Source organism: Venturia canescens, chromosome 2 (assembly GCF_019457755.1).
Source record: "Venturia canescens isolate UGA chromosome 2, ASM1945775v1, whole genome shotgun sequence".
Lineage (NCBI taxonomy): Eukaryota > Metazoa > Arthropoda > Insecta > Hymenoptera > Ichneumonidae > Venturia > Venturia canescens.
The window spans coordinates 5,240,189-5,268,156 of NC_057422.1; the positions used below are offsets into that span (position 1 = coordinate 5,240,189).

The following is a 27,968-nucleotide window of genomic DNA, read 5'->3' on the forward strand; positions in this document are numbered from 1 at the left end:
GTACCGCGAAACTACTTTTTTTTTCTCTTTTGTTTTTTTCTTTCTACGTCAAACGGTGTCGGGAGAATTTTTTATCGTGCGTTCGTACTGCTTTGTTCTTTCGGGCTCGTTGTCAACGTTCGACTGTCTTTCGTTGAGAGCTTATCGCCCGTATCATCCGTGACGCACTTCTCGAAAGACGTTTGCTCTGCGACGTTTTCTAACGCAGGAGAAAATATGTATTTCGAGTGACAGACGCTCCTCTGTTTTAGTCGGTAAATCGAGTGTATGTTGGTGGCTACGCAAATATCGTAAACTCGTCACGAGTGTGTGTGTGTGCACGTCTTGAGATCTCGGTATATACTTATTCGTCTAATTGTCCAACGATCGTACCTGTTCGTATACAAGGTTTCCGTGATAGACGTAAAGAAAACTATGAGCCACGAGGCTCTTACGGAAAAAGGAGAATCAGTATGTTACCCGCGCTCGACGAAGTCGCTCGTTCCTCACTGCGCCACTTTTCCCTGACGCACTTTGACTCCATTCGAGTCTTTTTGATTCCACACTTTTTCGTCGCTCGATTGTTAATTCTATTGTGCCTGAATCGTGGCTTTTTTATCACGATGTTTGGACTCGGTAGAAGAGCTCCTAAATACTCTGTGATCGATACTTCGTTGGCTCTCGCTACTGAGGACACTGTAACGTGCTTCTGCAGGTCAGTTTCACCGTCGATATATTCCCCATTTTCTGTTTTACTTTCATTACTTGTTTTTCCTCCCGCCCAAGTCTCTCGTTCAACGTGTCTCCTTAATAAAGTGAGTTTCCACTAAAGTGAATCTCTCGTTTCGAGGATCGTAGGATACGATTTATGACCCTCGAATTTACTGTGCTCATTCGCCTCCTCAAGCATCACCCATGAAAAGTTGACTCAATAACGCTTTTTCTTGCCTCCCCCTCCCCGCCTTGCTGTCTATAGATCGCTGTAGCGTTTTTGTTGGCGCCTCGCTACACCTCGACCATCAATTAAAAGTTTCATGCAATTGTTCTCTCCTCCTGCTGATGTTTTTTTTCTCGTATTTCGATGTTTTTTCTCCCCCTTTTCCCCGCTATCTTCTGCTGTTTTTTATTGGCTTTTCATTGCCTGCTATCACAGACTAGAGACTACACACGTCGCTGCTATACATCGCGACATAAAAAGCCGTTGTCACGTGCCACTGACAAGCGCCCTCACCAGTGTACGCTTCCCACTCTTACGTAATTCCGTCGAAGTATGTATATGCGCGGCTCTACGCGGTGTATTGCGGGGCACTACACACGTTTCTTCATAATGACAGACACGTACGACTTTTTTTTGTTGTTTTCTTCTCCGGACTTTGAACGTCTTTTATCCTCGAAGATAACAAAAACGTCATTTATATTTATAAGTATGTATTTTCAGATATTAGCTTGACGAAAGGACAGGTCGGTTCGCATCCAGGATTTCGTTCACCTCCTTTGTTCCCCTTCGTTAAGGTAGATCATGCCCGAAGAATCGTATTTCATGGGCGTCTAAATTGGAACGATTTCTACTTCCTGATTGAAGATATGTAATCAAATTAATGCGTCAGAGTTATTAATTCGAAATTGTAAATACATTTTTTCAACTCATTCTTTTGGCGTATGAAATTACAAGCCATTAATTGATCAGGCAGCCATCACTGACTGAACTCAAAATTCCATTCGTCCCTGGCGAAAATACTATAGTTTTTTGTGTAAAAAATTCCATTAGAGAGCGCAAAGGTAAACACAAAGGGAAATGGATCAAGAAAAAAGTTTTAATAAAAAGACAGAAGGCTGTGACAGGAATGGGCCAAGCCGAGAAGAAACAAAATGCCGGAATAAGCAAATGCGAGGTTACGAGTGCTCGTTTTACCAATTTCGTTCAATCTTCAACGTAGTACATCTTTACGACTAGTAAGACAATCGTCTCAAATTTTTTCCCAGACCTTCGATGTAATACTTCATTGCTGTTATGTACTCTTTCATAAACTTAGTAAGAAGCGTTCATTCGTTATATGGAAAGTTGAACGATTTTTTTTCATATTTAAACGCGTTTATTTAAATAATCGATAAGACGAACCCTTTAAAATTTGATACGCTTGTCAGTCGACTACCCATTTAAGCTCTGTGTAAATTTCAAGACTTCTTTAAGAAAATCGTTTCGTGCATGAACTACCTTAATTACATTCTATTTACGACCCTCTACAGACTTCACTCATCCTTTTTATTGATAATTATCTGATAATTATGCAAACGTTATTACGACTGCATTCTACTTCCCGATCGCGTACGAAAGGCGAGCCATTAATGTACAAGCATCTTGGAATTATTCATTTCAGGCAATTTCGGGGTACGATAGAATCGTCTTAAACGTGTACAGCGTTTGCCACGTGACAGGGACTGATCGATTGATTTTAGAAACCATGTTACTCGAACTCTTGTGCTCAGAGAACTCGTTCTCGCGGGCGTAAAATATGTACGATGAGTTTTCGGCTGTTACTCTGAGAAAAAAAAACATGGCTGATTCAACCAAATCCTTTGTCGAATCAACAAAGGACGGCGCGAACATATTCAATCGGCTGCTTCAACTTAACCGAACTTAACTTTTGTTAGTTTAACGATAGTTTCGTTGTAGTGAGGAAACTTATTTTAGCCAGCAATTCGAGTTTGAAATCAACCAAAATTTTGTTTGTGTTAACGGATTTGATTTCGTTCCCGACGCTCGATTAGTCGCTCTTCGCACTTTTACTTTAAATCATCAATATTTCAGCAGCCCCCTCGTAATAAAATATCATTTTTCGATTAATTTGTGCCGTACACTGAAACACGGATCGTTTAACTCGTTTTTAAATTGTAATGTCGTTTGAGATGTTTTTCATGAAGACTCGTGTCAAAAGAAGGAAATAAAAATCAGAGTCTTTTAAGCGGTTTATTATTATTTTATTGAGAATGGTATACGTCGAGTAAGTTACTTTTTCACCCATTTTAACTACGATCCATGAGAAAAACTGTTTTCACTCGAATCCTCGTCGTAATGTTAGCTCTAACGTTATTTTTATTTTTTTTTTTATTTTCTTTAATGGAAAAGCGTATTGAATTTCATAGCAATAAGGAGCAGTGAGAGTTTCGAAATCCAAACTTGAACGTGGTGGTATAAACTGCGCGCGCGAACATCTCCCATTTCCGGTATTCATCGGAGACGCGATTAAGGTCAAACCAATATTTGTCTTAGCGTTCAATCGCCTCTACGTTGCGACGACGTATTAGACACTCTGGACACGTTGCTAGACTGCTTCACATATGTACGGGAACGAGTGGGTGCATGAAAATACGTGATGAACACCGTCTAATTTAAAAAAAAAAGACTCTTATTTGAGTCGCAGTTCCTATCCGTATACACCGCATCGATAGACTAGTTATCGAGCCTCCAACACGGAGAAAATGAGGCCGAAAATTCTAGAGGAAAGCACACGGAGAGACTTTTATACGAATATTTCGGATGAATTTGCTAGAAAAATTTGCTACGTTTTATAGCAGCGCTGTTTTATATCGCACCATTCTATTACATTTCACAAAAATGCACAGTAATTTTGATGCCGAAAGCAGTTATCTCAAATTTTACTATGTACGACAGGCAAAATTTAGGTCTGCGACATTCTTACATCGAACGATGTATCGATATCCGAATGTCACTCGTGTCTTTGGTGAAATGTTAAAAATTGGTGAATTAATTGGACTGGACAAATTGCTTGAAATTTTAATATGCCACTGGTTAATTTTCATGTTTATACGGAGCAACGCCTCATATAATTGGTGGGGGCATGAATTTTGCTATGTTATTATTGAGCAAAATTCAGTGCGGTAAAAGGGAAAATACGAAACTGTGCAATTTTTCGTATAGCACGGAGAACCGACTGCTATGTTATCTCCTAAATTTTCATCAAATCATTTCATTATTTACTATGTTTTTGATCAGAATTCGCTCGGTGTTCATTTTTGATATAGTACAGCGCGTTATTTACTATGAACTGTGTGCTAATGGTTCCCCAAACTTTTGCATTATTTGACACACTCTGTAGCGATTATTATTATAATATCGATGTAGTCCGACGTTACTATAAAAACATAGTAATTTTTGCTATAAAAGTCTCTCCGTGCACTAGAAATATAGCATTTCGGGGACCGCATATACGAACTGGATTGCAGCATTAATTCGAAGAGCACTAATACGAATTGTTCTATCCACCATAGTAAGAAGACCGGATACCTTTTATTCAAAAGACTGTAGAGTCTTTTTCTTTAGAAGCATGGTAAAAAATCTTTTCAGTCACTTCAAATGTTTATATTGTCAAGTACGCTCGGGCAACCCTGAAGAAAAACTATGTGCATGGTAAAATGCCACAGGTATTCGGTGTATTCGTGTATTCGTCATAGAATTTACTATGCTGACAGTGAAAATGTGTGTTTACAATACATTTGCACTTATCAGTAGGTGCAGTCTGACACGATGAATAACACTCGAAAACAAAACGAAATATAGTTCTCACGTGCATCACTTTTTGCTATCCGCACATAAAGCTGCACTAAGAAAAAAGAATTGTTGATTCAATAAAAATCGATGTTATTGGAAGAGTTTTCTTCATTCGACTGCGATGTTTTTGGAGAGAATTAATCTGCAGTTTGATCTAAAACTCTTTTGCTCGTTTAATCATGTTTAACTTTGCGATGATCATGTGACGATTATATTTTTCATTGGCACCCCGTAATGCCACATTTCGTCGTTCCAATGACTTTTTTTTCTCAGTGTGTTTATAGAATTGAAGGGACAAAAAATTGGAAAATTCAAAAAATACTATGCCGTTTGTAATCAGTGCGTAAATACTTTGAAAATTATTGAAAAATAATATATTCCTTTTACTATACAAAACGAATTCGTTTTCTCCGTGAACTTTTCCTCAGTCTCATTCGCAGGCGCGAGGACTAAACTCCGACGCTACGTGATCGCCAGTCATTGAATAATTAACTTATTTTTCGCTTCGAATTCTGTGCTCACGCTCTTTTGGAACGACGAGTCCAATCAAGTAGGCCAAATATATTATTCAGATTTTCACTTCTGGCCAGATAAGTGGTTCTTTCATAACCAAAAATTTCGACCTTCCAAGAGCTCCGAGCCAAAGCCCCAATTTTCCCCTCCTCATCGTTCTTCGTCGAGCAATAATTGCCCGAAAATAATCCTCCAGCCGTAGATTTTCATTCGATAAAACCGAGAAAATGGTACTACCCATATGATCGTTGAATCGCAATCGTTCTCAACGTTCAAGGTCCCCCTTCACACATTGACTTTTGTGAAATTCCTCTTCTACCACATTTTTGGCGACAGCAATCGAAATCCTAATCGAATTTCTGCTCAACCCAGTTAAAATTGGACTTTGAAACCGTCCTTGTGTCATGTCACGGAACCTTCTTTTTTCCCCTCGCGCACCCCTTGCATTATTTTCGGCTGTTATATGCTTCAAAGAAAGCCGGGTACAAGTTCGATCGATATTTTAAATTTAGCCTCTCAACTCGAATGTTTAATTCATGTGGCAGGTAATATGTATACATACATCGATGTATAGCCTCTGCCAGACGCGATGTTGTCGTTTCGTATTTCTCGTAGACGAGACATGCCCACGTATAGTTCGACAGGAGGAATCGTAGAGGGTGATAAGAAGGTGGGAGATGAGGCTTCGCTATCCAACATCATTTCTTGAGCGAGGGGCACTTAACGTAATTGAACGAACGGTACGAGCGTCATATCGAGTTTAATTTTCAGCAGCCTCCTTCCAGGCCGTAGTTAATTCGTCGCGCTTGGACCCTTTCTTATGCTTTTTTACACTAAATAATTTCGAGAGCGTTAGCTTCGGAGAAATTTCAACAGGAAAGTTCAACGAAATTGCAGCATTTTCATTATTCAAAGTCTCATGAAAACTTCTATAATTAATCCTTAGGGCCTTAAACTGTGATAAATATTATTACAGCTGCAAGCCCGAGGAGCTCGGTCTGCGGGATTGCTTTTCGAATTTGTTCGAGCCAAGACACAGAAGCGGAATAAAAAGTTGAGTTTCGTCGATTTCAAAAAGTTTTTCCGTCAAATTATAAATGCATACGGACAAAAGTTAAAAAATTCAAACAAAAGTAAAATATTTATTCTCCAAGAAGCACTCTTATTCCTCAAGCTTCGCGTTGCAGATCCTCTTTAATGCAAACAAGGGCAACTTGTGACCTGCAAAGTCATCCCCTGAGGCGTCTTCGGCTCTTCTCATACTCCGATCCGTCATACACACAAACGTATCTTCACACCCACATCACGCAACGGATTAGACGTGAACGAAAGGCTTGTATATCTATACGCGGAGCTGCTTCTATACGGGAGCGTTAATGAGACGAGATTAACGCTTGACTACTCCGCCAACATAATTTTATCTCTCCGGTTCATATCGCAATATTCGCGTGGCCCTGAATCCTGAGCGTTCGTTAAAAATTCTTTGATCGATAATCCGTTATCCAGAGTCACTTGTATTCCGAAGTATTTTTTCAAGGATCGGAGAAATTGAAGGGCGAAAACTGTGGATTTGTTGCCCCGATCTTGATGATTTCATTAGAGAATCCCTTTTGATATGCCAGCATTATAAATTATGAGAGCGTCACACATCGTTTAGCTCAATATCCTGGCAAAGGAATGATCGTGCCCCGTGCATCGACGCTAATACAATATATACGACAAAGGAAACCAGCACCTCATTTCGTCATGAAATTTTGAGACGAAGGGAGATCGAAGGACCCTCGCTCTTTTCCCTTTTCCCGTTCACCCTCGACGCGCGAGATAAATACACAGCGATAGTCGAGGGTGCACACGGGTAAACAAAACGTCAACCTGCTCCTAGCGCTCGGTCCAGAGGGATGACGAGCGAGAGCGAGGGGAGCAGGGAGAGATGAGCGAGGGAGTCGTCTCGACGACGCCTGAGACGCCGAAGACGCGCGTCCCACAGGCGCCATCAGGCATCGATCCAAACCCCGTTGCAATCCCACATGGATTCTGTTTGCAGCTTCAACGTTATCGCGTTTTCGCACGATTGTTATTTACCACTTTAGCGGCGCCAGCCTCGCGCGCTCTTTCCCTCGTCCGTACCGAAACTTTGTTTTTTCTTCTATTTACGGGAAAAGTAACCGTAACTTCCGCAATAGCTAATTCCAACGTTGTATTTCGAACGGATATTAACACAAATCGTTTTCGTACGTTTTCAACATTGAACCTGGGAATATTATAAATTCAAAAATTTCGAAAATAGACTGAGCGGCGACGAAACGTGTTAACGATCCACCAACTTTTTTTCATCCCCCTTTAGGAACAAAACCGTGGAAAGCAGGTTTCGTCCTTCTTTGCCGATGGGCCCGTGACTTCGGTCTTTTTCTTCCACAATCTCGTACAATCTCTACAGAAACCTCGCTACGGATACTTTCAAATTTTGGGGCTAATTAAAAATTGAAATTTACATTGTTTCTGATTATAAGGATTTGAGGGCTTCCGAAACGTTTTCAATTTACATTCGTTCCTGGAGGATCCGCGTCGACGTGGACACATCATTTCTGGTAGAATTCTGGTGAATTTCTGGTAGTTACGTCACGTTGAAAACTCCCTTTGAAATCGTCCATTCGAATGGAGATTCACTGGAGTCATAGACGAGATTGTACACATCTGGGAGGGAAAAAGAGCAGGAATAATCTCATTGAAATGTTGAACGAGCTTCCGAAGCCACGTAGCATAGGAAACCATGCAAAGTCGACGAACAGCGAGCAGAAAAAACATTTTTTCCAACAGGATAATGGAAAAAAAAACAAAAAACAAAAAAACAAAAAACACGCGCACACAATGAATGCAACTTTTATTCAGGAGTCGATATAAGGAATCGCTTGCGAAACGCTGCAATATTCCTACGTCGAAAGTACCCTGTTGTTCACCGCAGTGAGAGATGCTGCACTCCATTTCCTTGAATTTTCTATACAGACGTCTCGCGGGAAGTGTTCTGTTTAATGAAGCATACTTTCCCATTGTAAACTCGTGGAGCAAATTATAGCCATTGAAATGGATTACGTTCGTAACTATGCTGACTTTACCGGGTTCGTTAAGGTATGTACACTGACGGTGTGAAATGTTGGCTTGCTCCGACGAGGAGAGAATGTTACACGAGAGATGCTGAGCACAAGCGTCGGACGAGCGTAGCTCCAAGGAGCTGACGTCTTCGCGGATAAAGAAAAAATGATGCTGAAGTTTCCAACGTTGGAGTCCAACGAAATGATCGAAAAAAACTCTCCAATATAATTCCAGTAATTCTCATATTTTGTTCCCTGCCAAATTTGCGATTCGTAGTTTTGCAAGCTGCACCAACGATTCGTGAAATAAAAAATTGGTGAATTAAAAACGTTTTTTTCGTTCATTTCGTTGAACTCCAACGTTGGAAACTTCAGCGTCGTAAAGAAAAATTGCCATAAAAGTAACGATGGACTTTTTCAATGACGTGAGAAAGCGCATATTTCAGTTTTTTGGCACATCGTTGATGATCCAAAAGTGTCTGACGCTCTAAAATGTCGAGCGAACTTGCCTCGGTCGTGTCTCCAGCATCGAGGCGCCTGTGCTCGGCCTCGAAACCCTAAAATATCGTATACAAGCGTGTTAATAAGTTGATTAAATAATACGAGCGAATTTTCCATCTGATTAAACCCGTGGATGAAGCTCCCTCCAGAATAGGCGAGCAGGAATGTAAATGAGTTCTGCGGACCTAGACTCATTCAGTTTCCGCGAGCACGAGCACTCGAACTACCCTGGAAACAAAATATAATAAAAGATAACGATCGTATTCTTATTTATACAATCTAATTTTCGCGAAGCGTGTTCCCAGGGCGATCGTCATTGCGGATCCGGTGTCCCTTGGCTGCATGAATAATAATAATAATAACGATGAAAACTCGTCGGAATAATAATCGACAAAGGAAAGTCACGGTTCATCAACTTCGCCGTCCCGATGCGCGACTTTCCTTCGGCACGAACCTTCCGAGCTCCGCGCTAAAATATTCAAGCATATTCGATCCTTGCGCGAGGATTCTAAATAAGCCTTTGAAAGATTGGCTTGACGAAGCGAATCTCGACAACTCGCGTGGCCAAGGAGGGGCCGGTAGGGCTCCTGAAAGTGGGTCGAAAAAAGCTAACTGAAAGGTGACAACTTACCGATAACATTTCAACACGCGTATAAACTACGCCCGGACGCATGTGAATATAGAAAATGAATGAAACGCGGCGAAGAGGGCTGGCGAAGCTGCCGGCGAGGCATGTTCGTGTCAGTAGTTCAATTTCGTGCGATTATGGAAGAGGATAGTAGAAAATGCGCGTACGAAGGCCCGAGCGGCGAAGGAAGGAAGCGAAGAGCGCGGAGCGTTATCGATTGTCGCAGCGATGCCAGAGGGGCTGGCGGCCAAGTCAGCTGACTCGTGAGTCCACCGTCACAGCTGATTCCTCGAGGAGTGGGGAGAGCGTAACCACCGCCGCATTACAGTTTTCGCTCTCTCGCTCTCTCTCCTGTTTTCCCTCCACTCCTTCCATATTCCGTTCGTCGCCCCCCACTCCGCGAGGCTCTCGCGTGGCGCCCTACGTCAAAAGCAAGCGGCAGCTCACTGCGGGGGTGGCGTCAGTTCGTTGCGGTGTTAGCAGCGAGCGCGCCTAGTTTGCCCCAACTCCGCTGCCCGCGCTGCTCGCTAGCGAAAAAATAATACCGTCGAAAAGGGAAAGAGAGAAAGAGAAAAGGAGATTCTGATAGCGCAGCGCACGCGAAGAAAGAGACGCAGGAACGCGGCGCACACGAGCCGGCATGCTGTGCACGAACATCCACACCGCGCGGGGGGGGCTTTCGACGAGTACACGCAATATAGAAAGAGAGGTCAGTCGCGTTCCGAGCGCCTCGCCGGGCGAGCCGATGACTTCCCTGCGGATTACGAAATCACGTTAATTTTGTTTTTTTTCTCTCGAATGTATCATGGATGTGGGGAAACCATGAAATCTGCAAACATCGCAATGTTTTTTGTTATTCAAACGATCACGCACGCCTCCCGATAATGAACTGCGAGCTCGGGAATTGAGGGGATCGGATAGGGCTGAAAGTGACGATCGACTCGAATCAGGAAACCCGAGAAAAGTAGTCGCCGGAACACTCTTTCGGGCGATCCAGCATTTTCGCAAACTCGTGCTCCGTTTCATTATTCCCATGGTTATCTCATCCTCGCTAGACTCTCGACTCATCCATTGTTTTCGTCGCTCCGTCTGCCTCCATCACCCTTCCGCGTCTCGCTCGATCGCTCGAAACTTCCGTCAAACTCTTCTACAAACTCATTTCTGTCAGCTCGACAAACATTTGCCCGTATTCCATCACAGCGGTTTCGCACACTGGGAAATCTCTCGACGCTCCGTAACGTTCTTCGTAACCCTGTCCATAACACGCCTAATTACTCTTGTTTATTGTGACGTGGAATCTAATTACGCATGCGACCAGTGCCAGTAAAGTTTGTGGTAATGCAGCAGATTTTATTGGCGATTTTCAACTCCGCTTTAGAAGTTGACTCGACCGATAAGAAATTTTTAGAGGAATAAACGCTCGTGGGGAATCTTGCGCCAGTTATTTTGAGCAACTTTTCACTTCCTTCGTCGCGACTCGTTCGGGCGCTTTATTTTTTGCTACGAAAAAATCAAACACTGCCTTTTTTCTTTCTGTTTTTGTTCTGGCTTTCGAACTGCTTCGACTTTTGGCATTTGAAAATTTGGTCGAGATAATTTAGACTCCACCAATATTTCTACCGAGACTGCAATTTCGTTTGACTAATTTAGAAGCGAAATTAGGGGAACCGACCGTTCAGCCAGGCTTCGTAAACTCGATATCATGGTTTATGCTACTGACAGCAGCCGATGGTAACGGCCACTCGGCTAATTTGAACTTTGAATTATATTCTCCATTTCGTTTCATTATTCTCTCAAACAAATCACATTTTATACGAAAAAAAGTTCGCTACCGAGTCCCTGCATAATGTCCCGCGTATATTCCTCGAGGTTACCAAGTAGCAAGAAGTCCAGGAAAGTTTCTGCTAACCCCGTCCAAGGCAGCAGCATCCACGTCTGTTTTTCTTCTTCACCTAAACGCGCATGTACATTCGTATATGCAGCATGCACGTGTACCGTCCTCGATGTCCTTCGTAACTAGCTCATACGCTCATAAAAAAAACTGCTGCGAAGGAAAACACAGAAAACATTTCACAGTCCAGACGTTCGCGTGCAGATTTTAAGCTAGTTTTCTCCGCTGATTAAAATATTTAAAAGGCGTTCATGATTTCATATTAGTTCGCGAGGGTGTGGTCAGGCACGTGAAAACCGTGTTTTTTCTCGCCAACTTTTCAGTGGTCGAGAGAATAGCAGACTCAAACGAAGAGTTTTTTCTCTCAGAATCATAAATGTCCGGTTTTCATAACGCAAAACGATTGATCATCTCGAACGGTTAATATTTCATACGACCGAGTGAACTTTCAGTCGTCCTTTATCATGCTTTTTCTATTGCCACGGTGAGTTTATAAATAATAACCGAGTTATTGCGGAACACTGAGAATGTACGTAAGTAAAATTGTTAATATCGATTGATTAATATTGATGGGAATAACTCGTTGTTTCTTGCAAGAAATATTCTCTTTCCAACCGGAGAAAAGGGAGGTTAAAAATTATCTGGCTTTCGAGCTTTGAAAACGAGGCAAAGGGGGCGGATTTTCTTTCGTGCATTAGAATTCCCCAGTAATTCGATAGGAACAAGCGTTTTTTGTTTGTAAGACAACGATTGAGAAAATGAGATGGGACGAGGGTGCTCGAGCCTCAAAAGGAGCTCCGGATCGATCATTTCATCGTGAGTTTCGAAATCGACTTCTGTCGTCTCGACGAAATGCGAAAAACATTCTTTATCATTTCCTCTTTCGTACGATTATTCCGAGTTGTGGGAGAATGGAATGTTGTTCAAGACGGAAAATTCTCTCTGCGAATCCAATACGGCGGAAAACCGATAAACCGATGAAAGAAAAATCTCTTTTTCCGTATTTATATACATTTATATACATGTATATAACCATAAATAAAGCAAGAATATTCAAGACATTCGAGTATGGCATATTAACCTACCGTTATATGGTTCAACATACTTTTGTCCTCGCTTCGAATGAAACGAAACGTTCGACATTTTACGATTGACATTCCGAAATGTCACCAAGGAAGATAATAAAAATGATAAAAGCGATCGAATATTTTCCATGGAAATGTGCATCGTATTTTGTAAATTTTTTTCACATTTCATCCTTTTTTATCTCGTCGCGCGTTCTCATTTAACGAAAAGTTTTCCGTGTGCCTACTTTGTTTTCCAATAGTAATGAAAAGAGTTTACCACGAAAAAGTTAATTTCACATGCTATAGTTTCACTCATCGTTATTTTTGAAGTCGACAAAGCAGCGAATACAATTTTTTATTTGTTCAGAATTCGCAGCATCAAATGTCCTCGTTCCAATGCCCATAAGTTTTTCAAATTCGACATCAAATGTTTTCATATTCACTGCACAAATGCGGCGATTGAAATAAAAATCTACCGAACGTTCGCAAATAAATTCACAAGCGTAGTCACGTGCACCTGCCGATTCGCCCTCCAATTAATCATCTTTTTGGATCTACATGGCGTGCCGATATCGAAACGCAAAATGTCTTAAAAGCATCGCTTTTGATGAGGGAGGTACATTAATAAATGAATACATTTTTTGTCATCCGCTCTTCTCAGTCTGTAGGTCTCTATTGACCGAACAACTGGTCTTTTCTCATTCCCCATCCCCGGCCTTACCGAGCTTACAGTAATAGAAGTTTAATGGATTTCTGTTTTTCTCTTTTCCTTTTCTCGGCACTCGTAGCCTTCGCCGTTCCATTAAAAAACTTGAGCATACAAAAACCTTCTTCAGGTTAATTTTCTTCAAAGTTTGCTACATTTTTCTTGCAGTTTCATCATCGTTGCTGACGTTTCACCATGAAAATAATGCAATTTTTTAAACTACTGAACTATTCGTTGATTCTGAAAGCACTTTCACTGAACACGAGATTTTGTTGAAACCTGCTTGAATACGTGTACCGCGAAGCGTTTGAATATTTAAGCAAAAAAATGAAAAATGTCTCTTCTCTTTTTTTTCGTATCGAGTCCATTCGACTAATCCAATTGGTTCGTCCATCCGCCTTTTTATTCATAATTCGCTATACCTTGGTCGTCAAAGTTTTCTCATAACGTTTCGGTTCATTTGGAGAGTTTGGTCGTGGCGCAGTCCCAACGAAATCGGTTTCTCGGGGGAGAGACCTTCGAATTTTTAATTACTCAGTTTATTCACTTTGGAGATAACGTAGCCGAGCTCATTAGCGTGCAATCGAGCGAGGCGAGGCGGCGAACAAGGGTGTGTTCTACGGGCATCGATGTCCGTATGCCGAGGAGCCGCATTCGATGGTATCAGATTTCTAGAGTCTTTCCGTCCGCATCGATATTGCCGAAAAATATGAGAGAATTATTAACCGTTTGACGAGCATTAATCGGACTTTGGAAACCTGTGATATGAGAGGTCCAAAGCAGATTAGAGAGCGAGTGAAATGAACTTTGCTCGCTCACCGAACAGCCGACTATCTAATCGCGCATTTACGTGTCAGGTTCCCCCGGAGTTTATCGCCCGCGTTTTTTTAATCAACGCTCAATCTGACTCGATTAATTGTGATTAATTTCTGTGTAATCTCGGCTTTAGATTAAACGGCAGAGATTCGCCGAAGTAATTACGGAACAGCATTAAATCGTCTTCCACTAAATACGAAGGATTTGCGTATACGTGCGAATGTACACGCGCGCGTATACACAAGCGCACGAGTTTGTAGAACCGTCCCGTTGGATACGAGCGATACGCAATCTATCGATATTGATATATACAGTGCGCGTGGATGCGTCAGCAGCTCATAAAATCTGATACGTAACGTAAGCGTTCCGCCGGGTCGAAGCTTCGAGCCGATATTTCGCGGGGGAATAAGATTTATTCGAGTGACGAGTGATAGAAATTTTTGGAGTGCCGGTGAGCGAGTGTTGTTCTCGGAAGCGGATCGAAGTAGAGTGCCCCGCAATAGTCGAATTTAGCCGTCCAGGGAAGAACAGTTGGCCGCTCCACTGGGGAGGATCGATGGTCGCGAGAAAACGATCGCGCGGTGTCTCAATTGAGGAGGGAAGCGAAAAATAAGGAGACGCGAAGTGTCATGAGTGCTCGAGCGCGGTGCGTCGAGAAGTGATCGATCACAGAGGCTCGGGGATGCTGCGACGCCTCCGAAGATTCTGATGATCGATTTATTAAAGGCTAAAAAACAATCACATTTTTTCCGTCTATAAATATCTACGAGTTTGTGTGTGTGCGCGCGCTTGTGCCTCTCGATGAAATGATAGAAGCGTGAGCCGTGTATCAAGGAGCACAAGATTACCGTCCATCTCGTCGCAGTCTCAGTGAAACATCGATCAATTGTTCGCGCCAATAAAATCGAAGCGATATTACACTTGCGGATGGAGGAAAACGAATCGTCGCGCGGCTCAGTGATTTTTCTGGACGCTTTCGCGGTCGCCCTGCCTACGAGGAGGAACACTACGCAAATAAATACGAAAATAAGTGTGAAGCGATGAGAAAAGAGATAAAATGTGAAAAATACGATCGGAGAATCTGGCGAGGAACAGCCGGCCTCGAATAGTTTTCAGTCCTTCCTCCATCCTCGGGACCGTCGTCATAAATTGTTTGTTCGAGCGTTCGATGACCGGCCTGCAAGATTTGGTGCATACCGAGCGCCCGTGAAAAAATCGTCGTCGGCCGCGCGGGCGAAGAATCCTCGGACGCCGCGACGACGACACCGACGACCATTGCCCACGTTATTTCGGGTTCAACCTCTTGCCAAAATTCTGGCAACTCAATCGGTAATGTAACCACGACATCGTCCACCAATTATATTTCGAATAAAAATATTGCCTCGACGAGCGCAATCACGACGGCGACAAGCTTGAGCGCAATGCTGCGCTCGCCGGCCAGGGGTGCGGTCGCTTTGTTGCACGACTTATCGTCCTCGACAACAGCATCGGCACCCACGACGCCCGTGCATCATTCGTCCTCCGGTAATTCGAGCGGCAGCGGTTCCGCCTCGTCGCGACTTTCTCTTCTCGATACCTGTCACAGGAAGATTCGCTTCTTTGGAGAATTGGTCGCGTGAGTTTTCAATAATAAATAAACAACAAAAATCAACCAATTAAAACGAATGCAAACAACACAACAGCAACGCAGTTTTATCTTTCGAGAGCACTTGTGTGGTGCGAGGCGCTTATATGCAGCTTCAATATTATTGTGTTTAATAAAAATATTAACAATTATTATTATAACGTGGGTAATTATGTGTAGAAATAACATCGGATATTTAAACAACCCAATAACAATAATATCAGCGAGTTAACATTATTACGATCGATTTATCACCGATTACACTCGGACCTCGATTTTATGCTCGCTCGCATTTGAGCCACTGCTCTTCCAATCGTAAACGCTTCTCAATTGATCTCACGTATCTCTTGGTGACGGAAGTCTTGATTATACAGCTTTGGTCAAAAGTATTAGGCGCACTCGCCGAGTTTTCTTCGACGCAGACAATTATTCGAATGTTTCCACGGAAAACCATTGCAAGTCGATTTAAGGTAGTTCATGCACGAAACGATTTCCTTGAGGAAGTCTTGAAATTTACACAGAGCTTGAATGGGTAGTCGACTGACACGCGTATCAAATTTTAAGGGGTTCGTTTTATTGGTTATTGAGATAAAGGTGCTTAAATATGAAGAAAAATACACAGGACTATGTGTAAAAAATCGTTTATCTTTCCATATAACGAATGAACGCTTCTTACGAAGTTTATAAAAAAATACACAATAGCACTCTCTAATGCGATTTTTTACATAAAAAACTAGAGTATTTTCGCTAGGGGCGAATGAAATTTTGGGTTCAGTCAGTGACGGATGCCCGATCAATCAATGGCTTGTATTAATTTCATACGCCAAAAACATTAATCGAAAAAGTGTATTTACTATTTCGAATTAATAATTCTGGCATTAATTTAAAGTGATTATATCTTCAATTAGGAAGTAAAAATCGATCCAATTTGGACACCCATAAAATACGATCCTTCGGGCATGATCTACCTTAACAAACCGGCTTTTGAAGCGGACGATTACAGCTTCGTTTTGCTTACTCCATTCCGTTTCTACGATTCTTTTTGCACCCTCACCGTTCCGAAAACGCGCGGAGAGAACTAAACGAAAATATTTAGCATGAAATTCATCGTAAAATTTACCGGATGTATTTGACTGTGGGGACGAGTAAATAAAAAATATTTATTCCAGTAACGCGTTGTAAAATTTTCCATATTTTGACGACTTTACAATTTTATAATAGTAAATATTGCAGATAGTGAAATTTATGGTACGTATTTGGTTATTTACAAACGGTTCAGTGAATAACGGTAAAATGTCTTTGCCCTATAACGTAATTATCGATCACTCGTTTCCGAATTTCGTAGCACACCGAAACGGTGATTTACACACTTTAACAAAGTGCTCTGACGGTAGGAAAACAATGGGGAAATGGGCCGATATAGCGACAAGATACCTTTGCCATGTCCCAGTATAACCGCATCCTAGCATAAACATTCGTACGGAAATTTGTACAGTGGAGCGCGGTAAAATTCACCGTCGCGTAAAAATTTACTAAATACTCCGGTAAAAGTTCCTACAGTGAGCAATGAATATTATTTTTTTAATAGAAAAATTCACTCATTCTCGTCACCGCACTATCGTAACTGGACGGTAATTTTTCAAATGTAATTCTCTCCAAAAAAATTCGCACCAACAGAAGTAGCGAAGGGAATCGAAGATGGTTCGTTTCGGAAGCTCATTCGTCGAATTGACTTACATTGGTTCATAACGACGAACGGACAAAAACTCACACGGTGCTCAATACTTTTGGCGAAGGCTGTAGCAGCCTACAAAAAATCAATGTTGACCTTAGCCCCGTTAGAACACGTGCAGACTTTTTCGTTTTCTTTTCTTCCATTGTGATTTCGGTCGTCGCTCTCATTAGCGAAAAAAAGCAGTGACCTCGCGATGGCCCCGTGCAGAAAAATGATAAAAAATAATTCCCAGTACGTGGGAGATTGAAAAATTTTTAAAAAAGTTCCTTTTTCACAAACTATGCCAAACTGCATAAGGTCCTAGAAATCGATCCATCGCAGCACGCGCGAGCGTAATTCCGTCAAACCTGGAAAGTGCACAGGAGCTTATTTCCTGAATCGAGATCCCACTGTACATCGGTTTCTATCAAAAGAAGTTACGCACTCACGCTGTATGCTTTGTAGAAAAAAAAAAAACAAACAAAATGGGAGAGAATGAAATGCAAATCGTACAGGAATTGTACAAAGCTTTGCATCGTATACTCGAAAGTAGTATCACTTTAATGTAAATCTATGCAAGTGTGTATGCATATACGTAAATGTTTGATTGGTTGGGTGTGCACGAAGGTAAAAATGTGTGGGCTCGTCAGAACAGAATTCTCTCGGGAGATTGCAGCGAACCATTAAAATGGAAGGAATGAAATCGGCTTGAGTTTGAACAGAGGAAACCAGCCGGTTGGAAAGAGCTTTGACTCTTTTCCCATAAACCTCGGCATAAACGTTTTTTCATATGAATAAAAATGATTTTATTGTGACAAAAAAAGCATCGTTTCATTCCAATTATATCTCGATATTTTTGCCGTTTGTAAGTGTTCATTATTTATCTTCTAAATACGCTAAAATCATTTATACGAAGACTCATTCTTCGTGTAGTATTTACCACTCGATTTTGTGTCTTCCTGTCAATTTCTTTCTGCACTTCGGCCCATGTATTTTGTAGATACAGTAAATGCGGCAGAATTTCGTCAGCAATTATCGATGGCAACGACGCTGAAGTTTGCACGTTCGAGTCCAACGAAATAAACGAAAAAGACATTTGTAATTCGCCAATTTTTCATTTGACGAAGCTTCGGTGTAGGTTGGAAAACTACGAATTGCAAATTCGCCAGGCAACGAGAATGGAGAATTACTGGAATTATTGGAGGGCTTTTTTACATGATTTCGTTGGACGTCCAACGTTGCAAACTTCAGCGTCACGATGCCGATAAGCCGTGGACATCGAATCATGCGCCGTTTTTGGATTAGTGCGTGTACAATTTGTAGCTGTCATTATTGTTATTGATTCGACATTGTAATTATCGGTAGTACGATTGTTGGTGTTGTTGCATTGGAGCTTAGAGAGCTAGACGTGGCTTTTCGTGACCGCTGTATACAGACAGGGGTAGAAACTGGATGGTGCGGATATGATTTTTATTACTTATGCGTCTTGCGTTCTTGTACTTTTATTATTATCGTATGCCGCTAAATTCTAGTAAAAACTAGTACCAAACAGCTGTAAACCGGCGTGCTTACAGCGAACCGGAAGTGCGTCAATAGACGCTCCACTGAAACTAACTGTTTCGTTCTTCGAGGAGAATCACTTTGCTTTTCGTCGTTATTCGGTGTACGTTAGTGTGGGCACACGCTGCTCCTCTATCGTCGCGTATAATACGCGGGCAATTTTATTTTCTCTCCGTCAAGCTTTTTACTCCTCGCAATGTGCGCACGTGTGACTGCGCCAAAATATGGCGACAACTCGTTTCAGGTTCTCTACGCGACTATTTTCTTTCGTGCTTTATCTCAGTCGCGCTCTTTCTCATTTTTTTGGCGGTGTGGCCCTTCACTGGGCGACATCTTGAGTTTTTCGTGCTCGTTAAATTCTCTGTTTGGAGCTTTGCACCTTTTTTCCTGATATGCGAGCGTCGGTTATCGGTGTTTGAAGAAATATCTTACAGCGGACACCTTATGGGTCGTTGAAAATGAAACCTGCGAAATGATTGAATTGAAATAAAGTCGAAGGAACATTTCGATTCTTAGTGACCGAACTACACGAGCCGGAGACGAAATTCTTGTGCTGGAACTATAGAAAAAATTTATTGCTTCTGGTAAAAAACATTTGCTGAACATTTCATTCCGAACCTTCGCACCTCCTTAAATTTCATCTCGAAAGCCTTGCTGACTTCTATCATGTGTAATAATTAACATAACGCGTCTCTGTAGCTCTATATATTTCGAAGGTTAAACTTGCGGACCAATTAAGAAAGCCCTGAAAAGTCAAGGAGGTGAAAATTGTCGGCGGCTGTACGAGTGGCAAACCGGAGTTATCGCGCGTCATGTCCTCGGCCCTAGAGATGCCACTTGGGTTTGAAAAAAAAAAAGAAAAAAATTTCATTATCTTTCTCACTTTAGTTTACTCTTCTTGAGTCATGTTTTCCTTCGCTTCGTCGTCCCGGCGAGCCGAGGCTCCGTTTCGTATACACTTCTCGTGTAACCTCGCGTTCCGGAGGTCACGATTTTTATATGAATTATTCAGTACATTTCTCATAAATTTTCCATCTTTTCCTTTCTGTTTTTTCAACGGCTTGCTGTACCGGACCTTAAAAATCACCCACGGAACTACCTTCGACTCGTTCTTCACATTTTCTTTTCACTCCTTTAGTTTTTACGTTATTGCGCCTACTGACGCCGTTCCGGAGACGATTGCGGTTGTGGGAATCACCGCAACCGGAAGGTGAACGATAACGGGAACGACATACAAACGTCCAAATACCGCGAAACAATTTTATCGTTATGTCTCGCCACACATTTTAATTTTTGCTCCTTTATTTACAGGGGAATATAAATGATTTGGGAATCAAGAGAACAAAAAGGTTCTTTGATGTTCGAATGAATTTTACAGACTTTGAGTTACCGCGATTCGTTCATTTCCTCTTGGAACAATAAAATTTTATAAATTTATTGAAAAATATTAGTGCACAAATCCGTGGCGTTTTGAAATTGGAAAATGGGTTTTGTCCCCAATAACATACAGAGTTGATGAAATTCAAAAAATCACAGGCTTTCGTACGTTTGGTTTGAGTTCTAGGACCAAAACATTTTCTGATATTAAATCGAATAAATAATCCTTTTTAGTAGATTCGGAATTATTGAGGCGGGCTCGTGCGTAACGGTTGTCAGTAAAAGTAAAATGTTTCTTTGTTCGAGGCTGTAACCTCGATCGATTTAGTTTCAAGGTGCGTGTTTGAGTCGTGGTATTTCGAAGTTTGTTATTCCGGATGATATTGGAAATAAGAATCGTTGGATGTCTATTTATGTGAATTTTTATGCTGAGAAAGCGGAGCTTAACTGCGGAATAAAAACTTTTCAAAATTCAGTCAAAAGTTTATAATTGTTTGTTGCAGTATTTAAATTCGCGTTGTTGAAATGCATCGGAAAATCATTTTTTCCAAGTTCCGTTGTGCAGAAACAATTTTTTTTTTTTTTTTTTTTTCACATTATCGAAAAAAGATATTTCATTTCGTTACGACACGACAAATTTCAGTACCCTCATCTCTCACTCGTGTAACTTCGCAGAGAACAACTGTGTTCTGTGAAACAGGTTTTACATAGTTCGAAAACTCACAGGCTCCAGCCTTGTTGGTATTCCAACTTTGTTCAAGACGCTCCAGCGCGAGAACAACCCTTTGCGCGGGGTTATGGCTACGTGTTTGCGATAAATAAGTTTTTTAACTTCTTTCTTCTTCACGTCGGATTTCATGATAATTGCGTTGGCATAGGAGCCAAATACAATTCAAATTGTCTCTTCGAGAAAAATATCATCAAGGATATCAATGCGAATGAGCGTTACAATAAAAAAGAACGAAAAGTGCAAAGCTTCGTGGAAAAAAGTTTTTTAAATAAAGTTGTAAAATCACTGGGTTAACAAAAAGATTAATCTTCAGTATCATTCGTAAAACTTTTTCAATTTTCATTCGTTTTTCAATTTTTTGGTTTTTTTTCAACTTCAATTAAAAAAAAAAATCTTTTTCAACATTCGATTTTGCATTTTTTAATTGTTTGAAAAATGCAGTTTTAAAAGAAGCGCATTCGAGTAAAGTTCTTCGAGTAAACGGTTCGTCATCTCTAGGGCCATTTTGCACCATTTCGATGAGGACGCAGGGGCTCTCGAAGCCATGCGCTTCACTCATTACGCTTCATTGCGTATAGTTTGTCGACTGGAAATTTTTAATCGCGAACGCAGCACAATGTCTGTCGCAATCGACACCGTTCGGCTTCTTGCAACGGTATGGTCGTCGGTGAAAACGAATACACGGAGAAAAAGTGGAGGAAAATGTTGTGAGCGAGATCGTAGGAGCTGGCTGAAAAAAGGGAGAGAGAATAATCATGCAGCAGACACGAGCCAGCCGCACGTCGATTATAGTATGCGGCGTGCTCTTACCACGCACTCTTTCACGTAGAAAAGTATTTGCGGTTCTATACGACGACAATATTCATTCAAGGCTCTCCAGTCGAGCTTTTAATGCTCCACGCATGTACGAGGATGCTGTAGACAATTTAGCTTTTTTCCTCCGGCATTTGCTCTCGGATGTCGCGTACAAGAAATACAAAAACTCATCCTTATCTTTTTCATTATTTCTCTTCCTGTCAGAATAATGTATGATTTAAGGCTTTCCGAAACTGTATTAAATATACGAACTAAAAATGTCTTACAGTAAATCCTTTTGCCTCAATCTTTCGTTATTGATTCAATTCTTTATGGAATTTCGAATGATTTTAAAGAAATAAATATTCATTATTATTTGATGGGTGACCGGAACAATTTCCGGTTACGAGGCTTCGATACGTTTAAGGAGGTTCGTCCAGTGATCGGATTAACAGTAAGATATTGACCGAAAAATTTGAATAGGTATCGATACGGAAAAAATCACTGTCAGAATTCAAAGCACTAAAAAACTGTTTTTAAATAAACGTTGCTTCAAATTTGCGTAGAGTTTCGCTGCTTACTAAGTGCCAGCTCATTGTGCTCAGTAGATTCGTCATAGCGCCTTACTTATTTGTACTTTTTTCTATTGGATGTTTGTCCTTAAGGCCTGTACGGTGGTGGATTGGTTCCTAGAATAAATTAGTGCTTCTCGTTTCAATAGAACTTTTGATGCTGCTTTAGGCTCCATAGAAGCTACTTTTGGAATATCTGCAAAAAATTAGAGTACGTTTCATCACTAATGAACAGAATCTTCAAAGATAATCGATGTTTCCTGTCACATGACATTTATTTTTTCAACGACATGGACCGGGTGATTGAATCATTGGTGGATGAGAGAAACGACGTTTGCGCATACGCCGAATCAAAATCGTGTACAACTTCGATATTTTCGACAACGAAAAATCGATTTTTCAACTTCCCTCGTTTTCAGAGAACCAATTCCCTCTTGATTATTAACTCCCCCGCCTCCTTCCCCGTCCAATAAAATCTCGCCCTTTATCGATCCCGAACTGTTAACCAAAACTGCTCGTTCATGTTGTCCGCATCTTTGTCACACGAAAAATAGTTGCACGGAACAAAGGACAAAGGTTGTACAGTGTAGTCCTTAAGGCGACGAGCGAACGCTTTTGTGACGCGGCAAAATCCCTCGGCTGCAACACGCGCATTGAAAACGATCGTCGATAGTCCAAAGTTAGCTCATAACGTTTTCTTTCTCTTCTTTGAAACTTGCAGAAAAGCCCGACGAAAGGAAAAGGATGCCGGTACAACGGAAGACCCAAAATTGTATCTGGAGGAAGCCGCTCTCGAACGACAGCTGCCAGAACTCGATCTGAGAATGCTCGTCGACCTTCCACCCGGACTCGACTACAACGAGTGGCTAGCCTCTCATACGCTCGCACTTTTCAACCACATAAATCTCTTTTACGGCACTATATCCGAGTTTTGTACCTCGACGGGATGTCCGGATATGACGGGTCCTGGCTTAAGGTATATTTTTTTATGATACGACACTACACCCTGAGAATATCCTCAAATATTCCCTTCTTTCTGCTCTATAAGAATACAACCACTGTCGAATCGAGCTCTTGCACCATTCTGACTATCTAACCGGAGAGAAAAAAAATTGTAAAAATTACTGGCACACCAAGTGTCGAGGTATCGCCCATTTTCGGGATTTTTATCAAAAACATTGTAACTTTCAAGTAAATTGGGAATAAAAACTTTTGAATTGGGCATCTTGCTGTGACAAAGGTTTAAAAAACTGTGCTTTTTTTCTCACGTAGTTCTCTGAGGAAACGTTGTAAAATTTATGTTGACTCAATGATTAACTGTAAAGTAGAATTATTAATGTCGTTTTGCTATGGTTAGTACTGTTTTCACAATCGAAATTTACAGTCGAAAATAGTCAAATTTGAGGAGCTCGAAGACGAGTATTGGTGATCCTCCAAAGTATTCAGGAATCCACTATGGTACATGGCAGAATTTCATTCGCGCTTGTACGTGTGCACACACGTGCACCGATATATTTGTTTTGGTATTTTTTCATTACTGTTCTACAGTATTGCCAGGATGAATTCATTTTTTCCTTAAAAGGCGCGTTGACGTGACTATTTGTGTGATTGAATGGAAGCTTTTTCGAAAAATCGTTTTCCAATGAATAAATGAATTCATCCTTGCAATACTGTAGAATAGTAATGAAAAAAAAATCGTTTTTTTATCTGTACTTTGGTCACGGGAAAGGTCTGTTTGGATGATAAATTCTTCATTATTATTTGTATATTGATTCGTTCCCTCCGCATCCGAGTCTCGTCCACCATTTGGTCCCTTTGATTTATGTGATTTTGATAGTCCATTACGGTGATGAAACTATGCAAACGTTCTTGCCCTCAGAACATATTTGTGGTTCGACGAAAAGGGAAAGAAAACGAGAGTGGCTGCGCCACAGTACATAGACTACGTCATGACATTTACGCAACGCACCGTCAGTGACGAAACTATATTTCCTACTAAATATGGTGAGTTGGAGCAACCCTATTTCATCCTAAAAGGGAATCGATGTTCGAGAGGTATTTTTTTTCAAGTCAAAATTACAACCTATGAAAATTCGCTTTTTCTTCATTCGATGAATAAATGAAATAAATAATACAAATTTAACGACCAGAGAGCGAGCTCGATGATTTTGGTTTTGCATTTTTTCAATTTTGTATAAATTTTAATATTGTGCAGCTCGATGCTAAAAAAATCTAAAACTATCGTTTAAAGAAACGGAGATTATAAATTCATCTGAGTCTATGAGAATATATGAAATTTTTAATAATTCTGTGGATCTTTGGCGTACGATTTTAGCGTAATTATATTTTCATTTCACCTTATGTTACATACGTAATAAATTATTGATTACAAATTTAAGAAAAAGTTACATTAAAAATAATGTTTATCATTAAAAATTCAACAAATTTGACATGTTTGCGTTATTCTATCGAATCGATCAATATCGTCAGTTTTTTTTATGTTTTTACAGCAAACGAGTTTCCGAGTTCGTTTGAATCAATAGTGCGTAAGATTCTGCGGCTACTGTACCATGTAGTGGCACACATTTACCACTGCCACTTCAGAGAGGTGGCACTTTTGGGGCTTCATGCTCACCTCAATTGTGTCTTCGCTCATCTCACGCTCCTTAATCAACGCTTCAACCTTATCGATCCCAAGGAAACGGAGATCCTCGGTGATTTGGAAGCCGCTCTATTAGGTAATTGCTTCTTTCTCTCGTGTCCCAAAGCTGTCATCGAAATAAAAAGTCCCATTTAAAATGAAAGCCTCAGTATTTTCTAGCGTTATTGACCACACAGTTCTTCGCAAGTTTTCTGAAAAAATCGTGAAAAAAGAAACAGAAAAAAACGTACCACGTAAATTTGGGGCATGATTATATTTCCAGGTGACTCAGCATCCGCGCTTTCGCAAAATCCAGCTGTCCAGGAGACGCCGACGACAACAAACACCTAAAAAGCCGAGGGGGCGATGCGGTATAAATGAGAGGTTGCAGTTCCTGAGACTAGGTGATGTTAGGCGGTTTGTTGAATTATTATTTTATTTTTCCAAGTAGCGCATACGCGATTGATCAGAGGAGTTTTAGTCTCTCCAAGAGCGAAGGAAAAGGGAGTGACGATTCTGTAAAAAAAAAAAAAAAAAATAACAAAAGAACGAAGTAAACAAAAACCGCGAAAAAACGTGAAGATGATGCAAAAGCGAAAGATTACAAGAGACGAAACCAAGTAGTACCTGTACATAGCGAAGTGTGAACAACTACATGATGTAATTAGGTTCCTCCGTTTGTTGTTTGTGAGATTGTACATAATTTATTAAATGGTATAAGATATACGAGAGAGATGAAGGATGCATTATTGGTTATCAATTGACAAAGTTAGTTGCTACGAAGAGAGATTATTTGGTCTGTATAAAATGGGGGGAAAAAAAAACAAAACAAAAACAAATATAAGAAAATACTAAAAAGAAATGAAACAAAGAATGAAACAATAATGATATTGTAAAGTTGAAATAAAACCAAATATATACCTGGTGTTAATAAAAGTTTGTTCCAATTCATGTCTCGAGTGTCATCGCGGCGAGAAGAAAAAGCATTGATGACTCTTTTCCCACGAAGTTTCATCGTTTTCTTGACTCCTAGAAGGGGATGAGCGTCAGGTGCATCCCCCGGTGATTGGATTGCTCGTGCGATTTACTTCGACGATCCTGAAAGCTCGAACAACCGCGGCAACTTCCCGCAGAAAAAAACCAAGCGCTTCGGCTATGGGCTCGCACAAATCGCGAATCGATGTCGCTACGTTGTACAACAATATCAACACCGGCTGGATAATCGCGTTGAAGAATATCGAGAGTAATGGCTTGACGAAGTAATCGGCCAGCAACTGAAGCGTCCCGACCGTCAACGGTCTCACGATACTGTACAATACGAATCTCAACAGCTGGAGAACAAAAGCCGTTAAGAATGCGATTCCGATGTGTATCGTTCCGAATATTTCCGCCCAAAATCTTGTTGCTGCGCTGTCAGTCTTCTCTGCACACTTTTCTGTCGCTAGTACAGGCGGCGAATCCGTCGTACGATAATATCTGTGGACACACACGTTTTACAAAGTTTGACAAAAGTTTGTGTATCCACTTTTCTGCATCAGTTCGGTCTTCCGACCCCGAGACCTTTCGATTTAGAATAATTTTTCATACGCTCCGGTGTACAAGAGTGAACGAGCTACGTTTTTTTTTCTTTATTTAGTCATTTATGAAATTTTAATTTTTTCTATAACAAATATGTCAATCCCAATTTTATACAATTCCTTGCCATATTTTTTCTATAAAAATTACGTCGATGTACGACAGTTTTGAATCGAAAAACAGAATCATTTCGGCAATAAGTGAATGAAAATTTTGTACAATTGTTATTGGGAATTTTTAATGACGGATTTATTAGTTTCCCAGTTACTGCGATTCGGACCCCGCAGAAGAAAGCAGAAAGTTCAAAACTCAAATGACAGTGAATCCACAAGCGAGCAGCTCTTCTTTTCTTGGATTAAATAAAACTTGCACAAGATTCACATCAATTGAAAGAGATCAGAGTCTTGGAAGATGAGATGACAAAGATTACGAAAAGAGGTTCCTGACTTTTGTCAGATACGATCGGCGTTTATAAAAAGTGCTGGAAAATGGTGTATCAATCTATACCAACGCTGAGTTTCCATGATCGAAATAATATATGTCGATTCGTTCGGATATCTCTTCGAGCTCTTGTTTCGCTTCTTTATATTTTTTCGGAGGATCATCGTTGCTTTGCTCCAACCCTTCATTCTTTTTCCTCGGTATTCCTTCTGTACCTCCGTCCTCTGTATGTGGCTGAAAAAAATTTTAGTCATTCAAGAGCTGTACTACATGTAGAGATCGAGACACACTATTAAACTTTCAGTTCCGAATCACAGTTTCATTATTTTTTATTGACTGAAAATATCTATTCGCAAATCCTAGCAAAACATTGGTTTCACTTATGATATTAGTTTGATGGTACTTTCCAAAATCAATTGCGTGTCTATACTTTTCAAAGTTGTAGTAAAATATTCTTCCTCTGGACGTTCAATGGTTGTAACCAAGAATGCGGTATAGTAAAAAATAACCATAAAAACAACAATGGTCGGTTCAAAATACCTTTGAATAATGGCGATAATGATTCCTTTTCATTTTGACTTCGTAGAGTTTGTCATTTCTTTTTGCGTATTCCTTTTTCGGCCATTTCCACTTGAAACTAAAAAGATTAAATGCGCATTTACATAAATATTTTCATACGAATATTGAATAAGCTATTATTACAATTAATTTACCTTTCTGCATTAGGGAAGCCACATTTATCAGGAACAGCGTAATGTTTGCTGCAACAATGAGAGGAAGAAAGAAATTTTCATTATTCAATTCGGTATTACTCGGTATAAAATACACTAACACTCTGTAAGCGTGGCAGAGGCACTGAATTGCTGGTTGAAATTCTTTGGAAGGTTGAAACTGCCCTTTCTGCGGTTGGTGGTTCGCCGAGGCTGGTTGACCACAATTCGGTAAAGTGGTTCCTCGTACTTCGGGCGATGCGACTATTTTTTCGTCCGGCTTACACGCGCATTCGTTCTCTATAGGCCCACACAATTTTCTATTATTTATATTTTGCTGGTATTAGAGCTTGATTACAATAGAATTCGAGATTTATTAGTATGGATATGGACTCCTTATTAAATTGCTGGTTAGCATCTATCCAAAAGGTTCAAAGTTCAAGCAAATTGATTTCATGATTTGAAATAC

The 27,968-nt window shown here is 40.7% G+C and overlaps 2 protein-coding genes across 3 annotated transcripts; one reads left to right on the forward strand and one right to left on the reverse strand.

Moving 5' to 3' along the window:
• Window positions 1-288: 288 nt before the first annotated feature.
• Window positions 289-25,709, forward strand: Mob2 (MOB kinase activator 2). Of its 2 annotated transcripts, none has more exons than XM_043411682.1 (5): window positions 289-694; window positions 22,854-23,108; window positions 24,012-24,136; window positions 24,643-24,870; window positions 25,057-25,709. In XM_043411682.1, exons 1-5 carry the CDS (start codon window positions 453-455, stop codon window positions 25,122-25,124), a joined length of 918 nt encoding a protein of 305 aa, XP_043267617.1. In that variant the 5' UTR covers window positions 289-452; the 3' UTR covers window positions 25,125-25,709. The 2 variants fall into 2 exon arrangements, with proteins under 2 accessions (XP_043267617.1, XP_043267618.1); XM_043411683.1 differs by lacking the exon at window positions 289-694 and adding an exon at window positions 13,894-15,375.
• Window positions 25,201-27,679, reverse strand: LOC122406291 (uncharacterized). The gene is made up of 4 exons (XM_043411685.1): window positions 27,503-27,679; window positions 27,330-27,426; window positions 26,860-27,023; window positions 25,201-26,249 (listed from the first exon to the last, which is right to left on the reverse strand). The coding sequence occupies exons 2-4, from the start codon at window positions 27,360-27,362 to the stop codon at window positions 25,820-25,822; spliced, it is 627 nt and encodes a 208-aa protein (XP_043267620.1). The 5' UTR covers window positions 27,363-27,426; window positions 27,503-27,679; the 3' UTR covers window positions 25,201-25,819.
• Window positions 27,680-27,968: the final 289 nt, after the last annotated feature.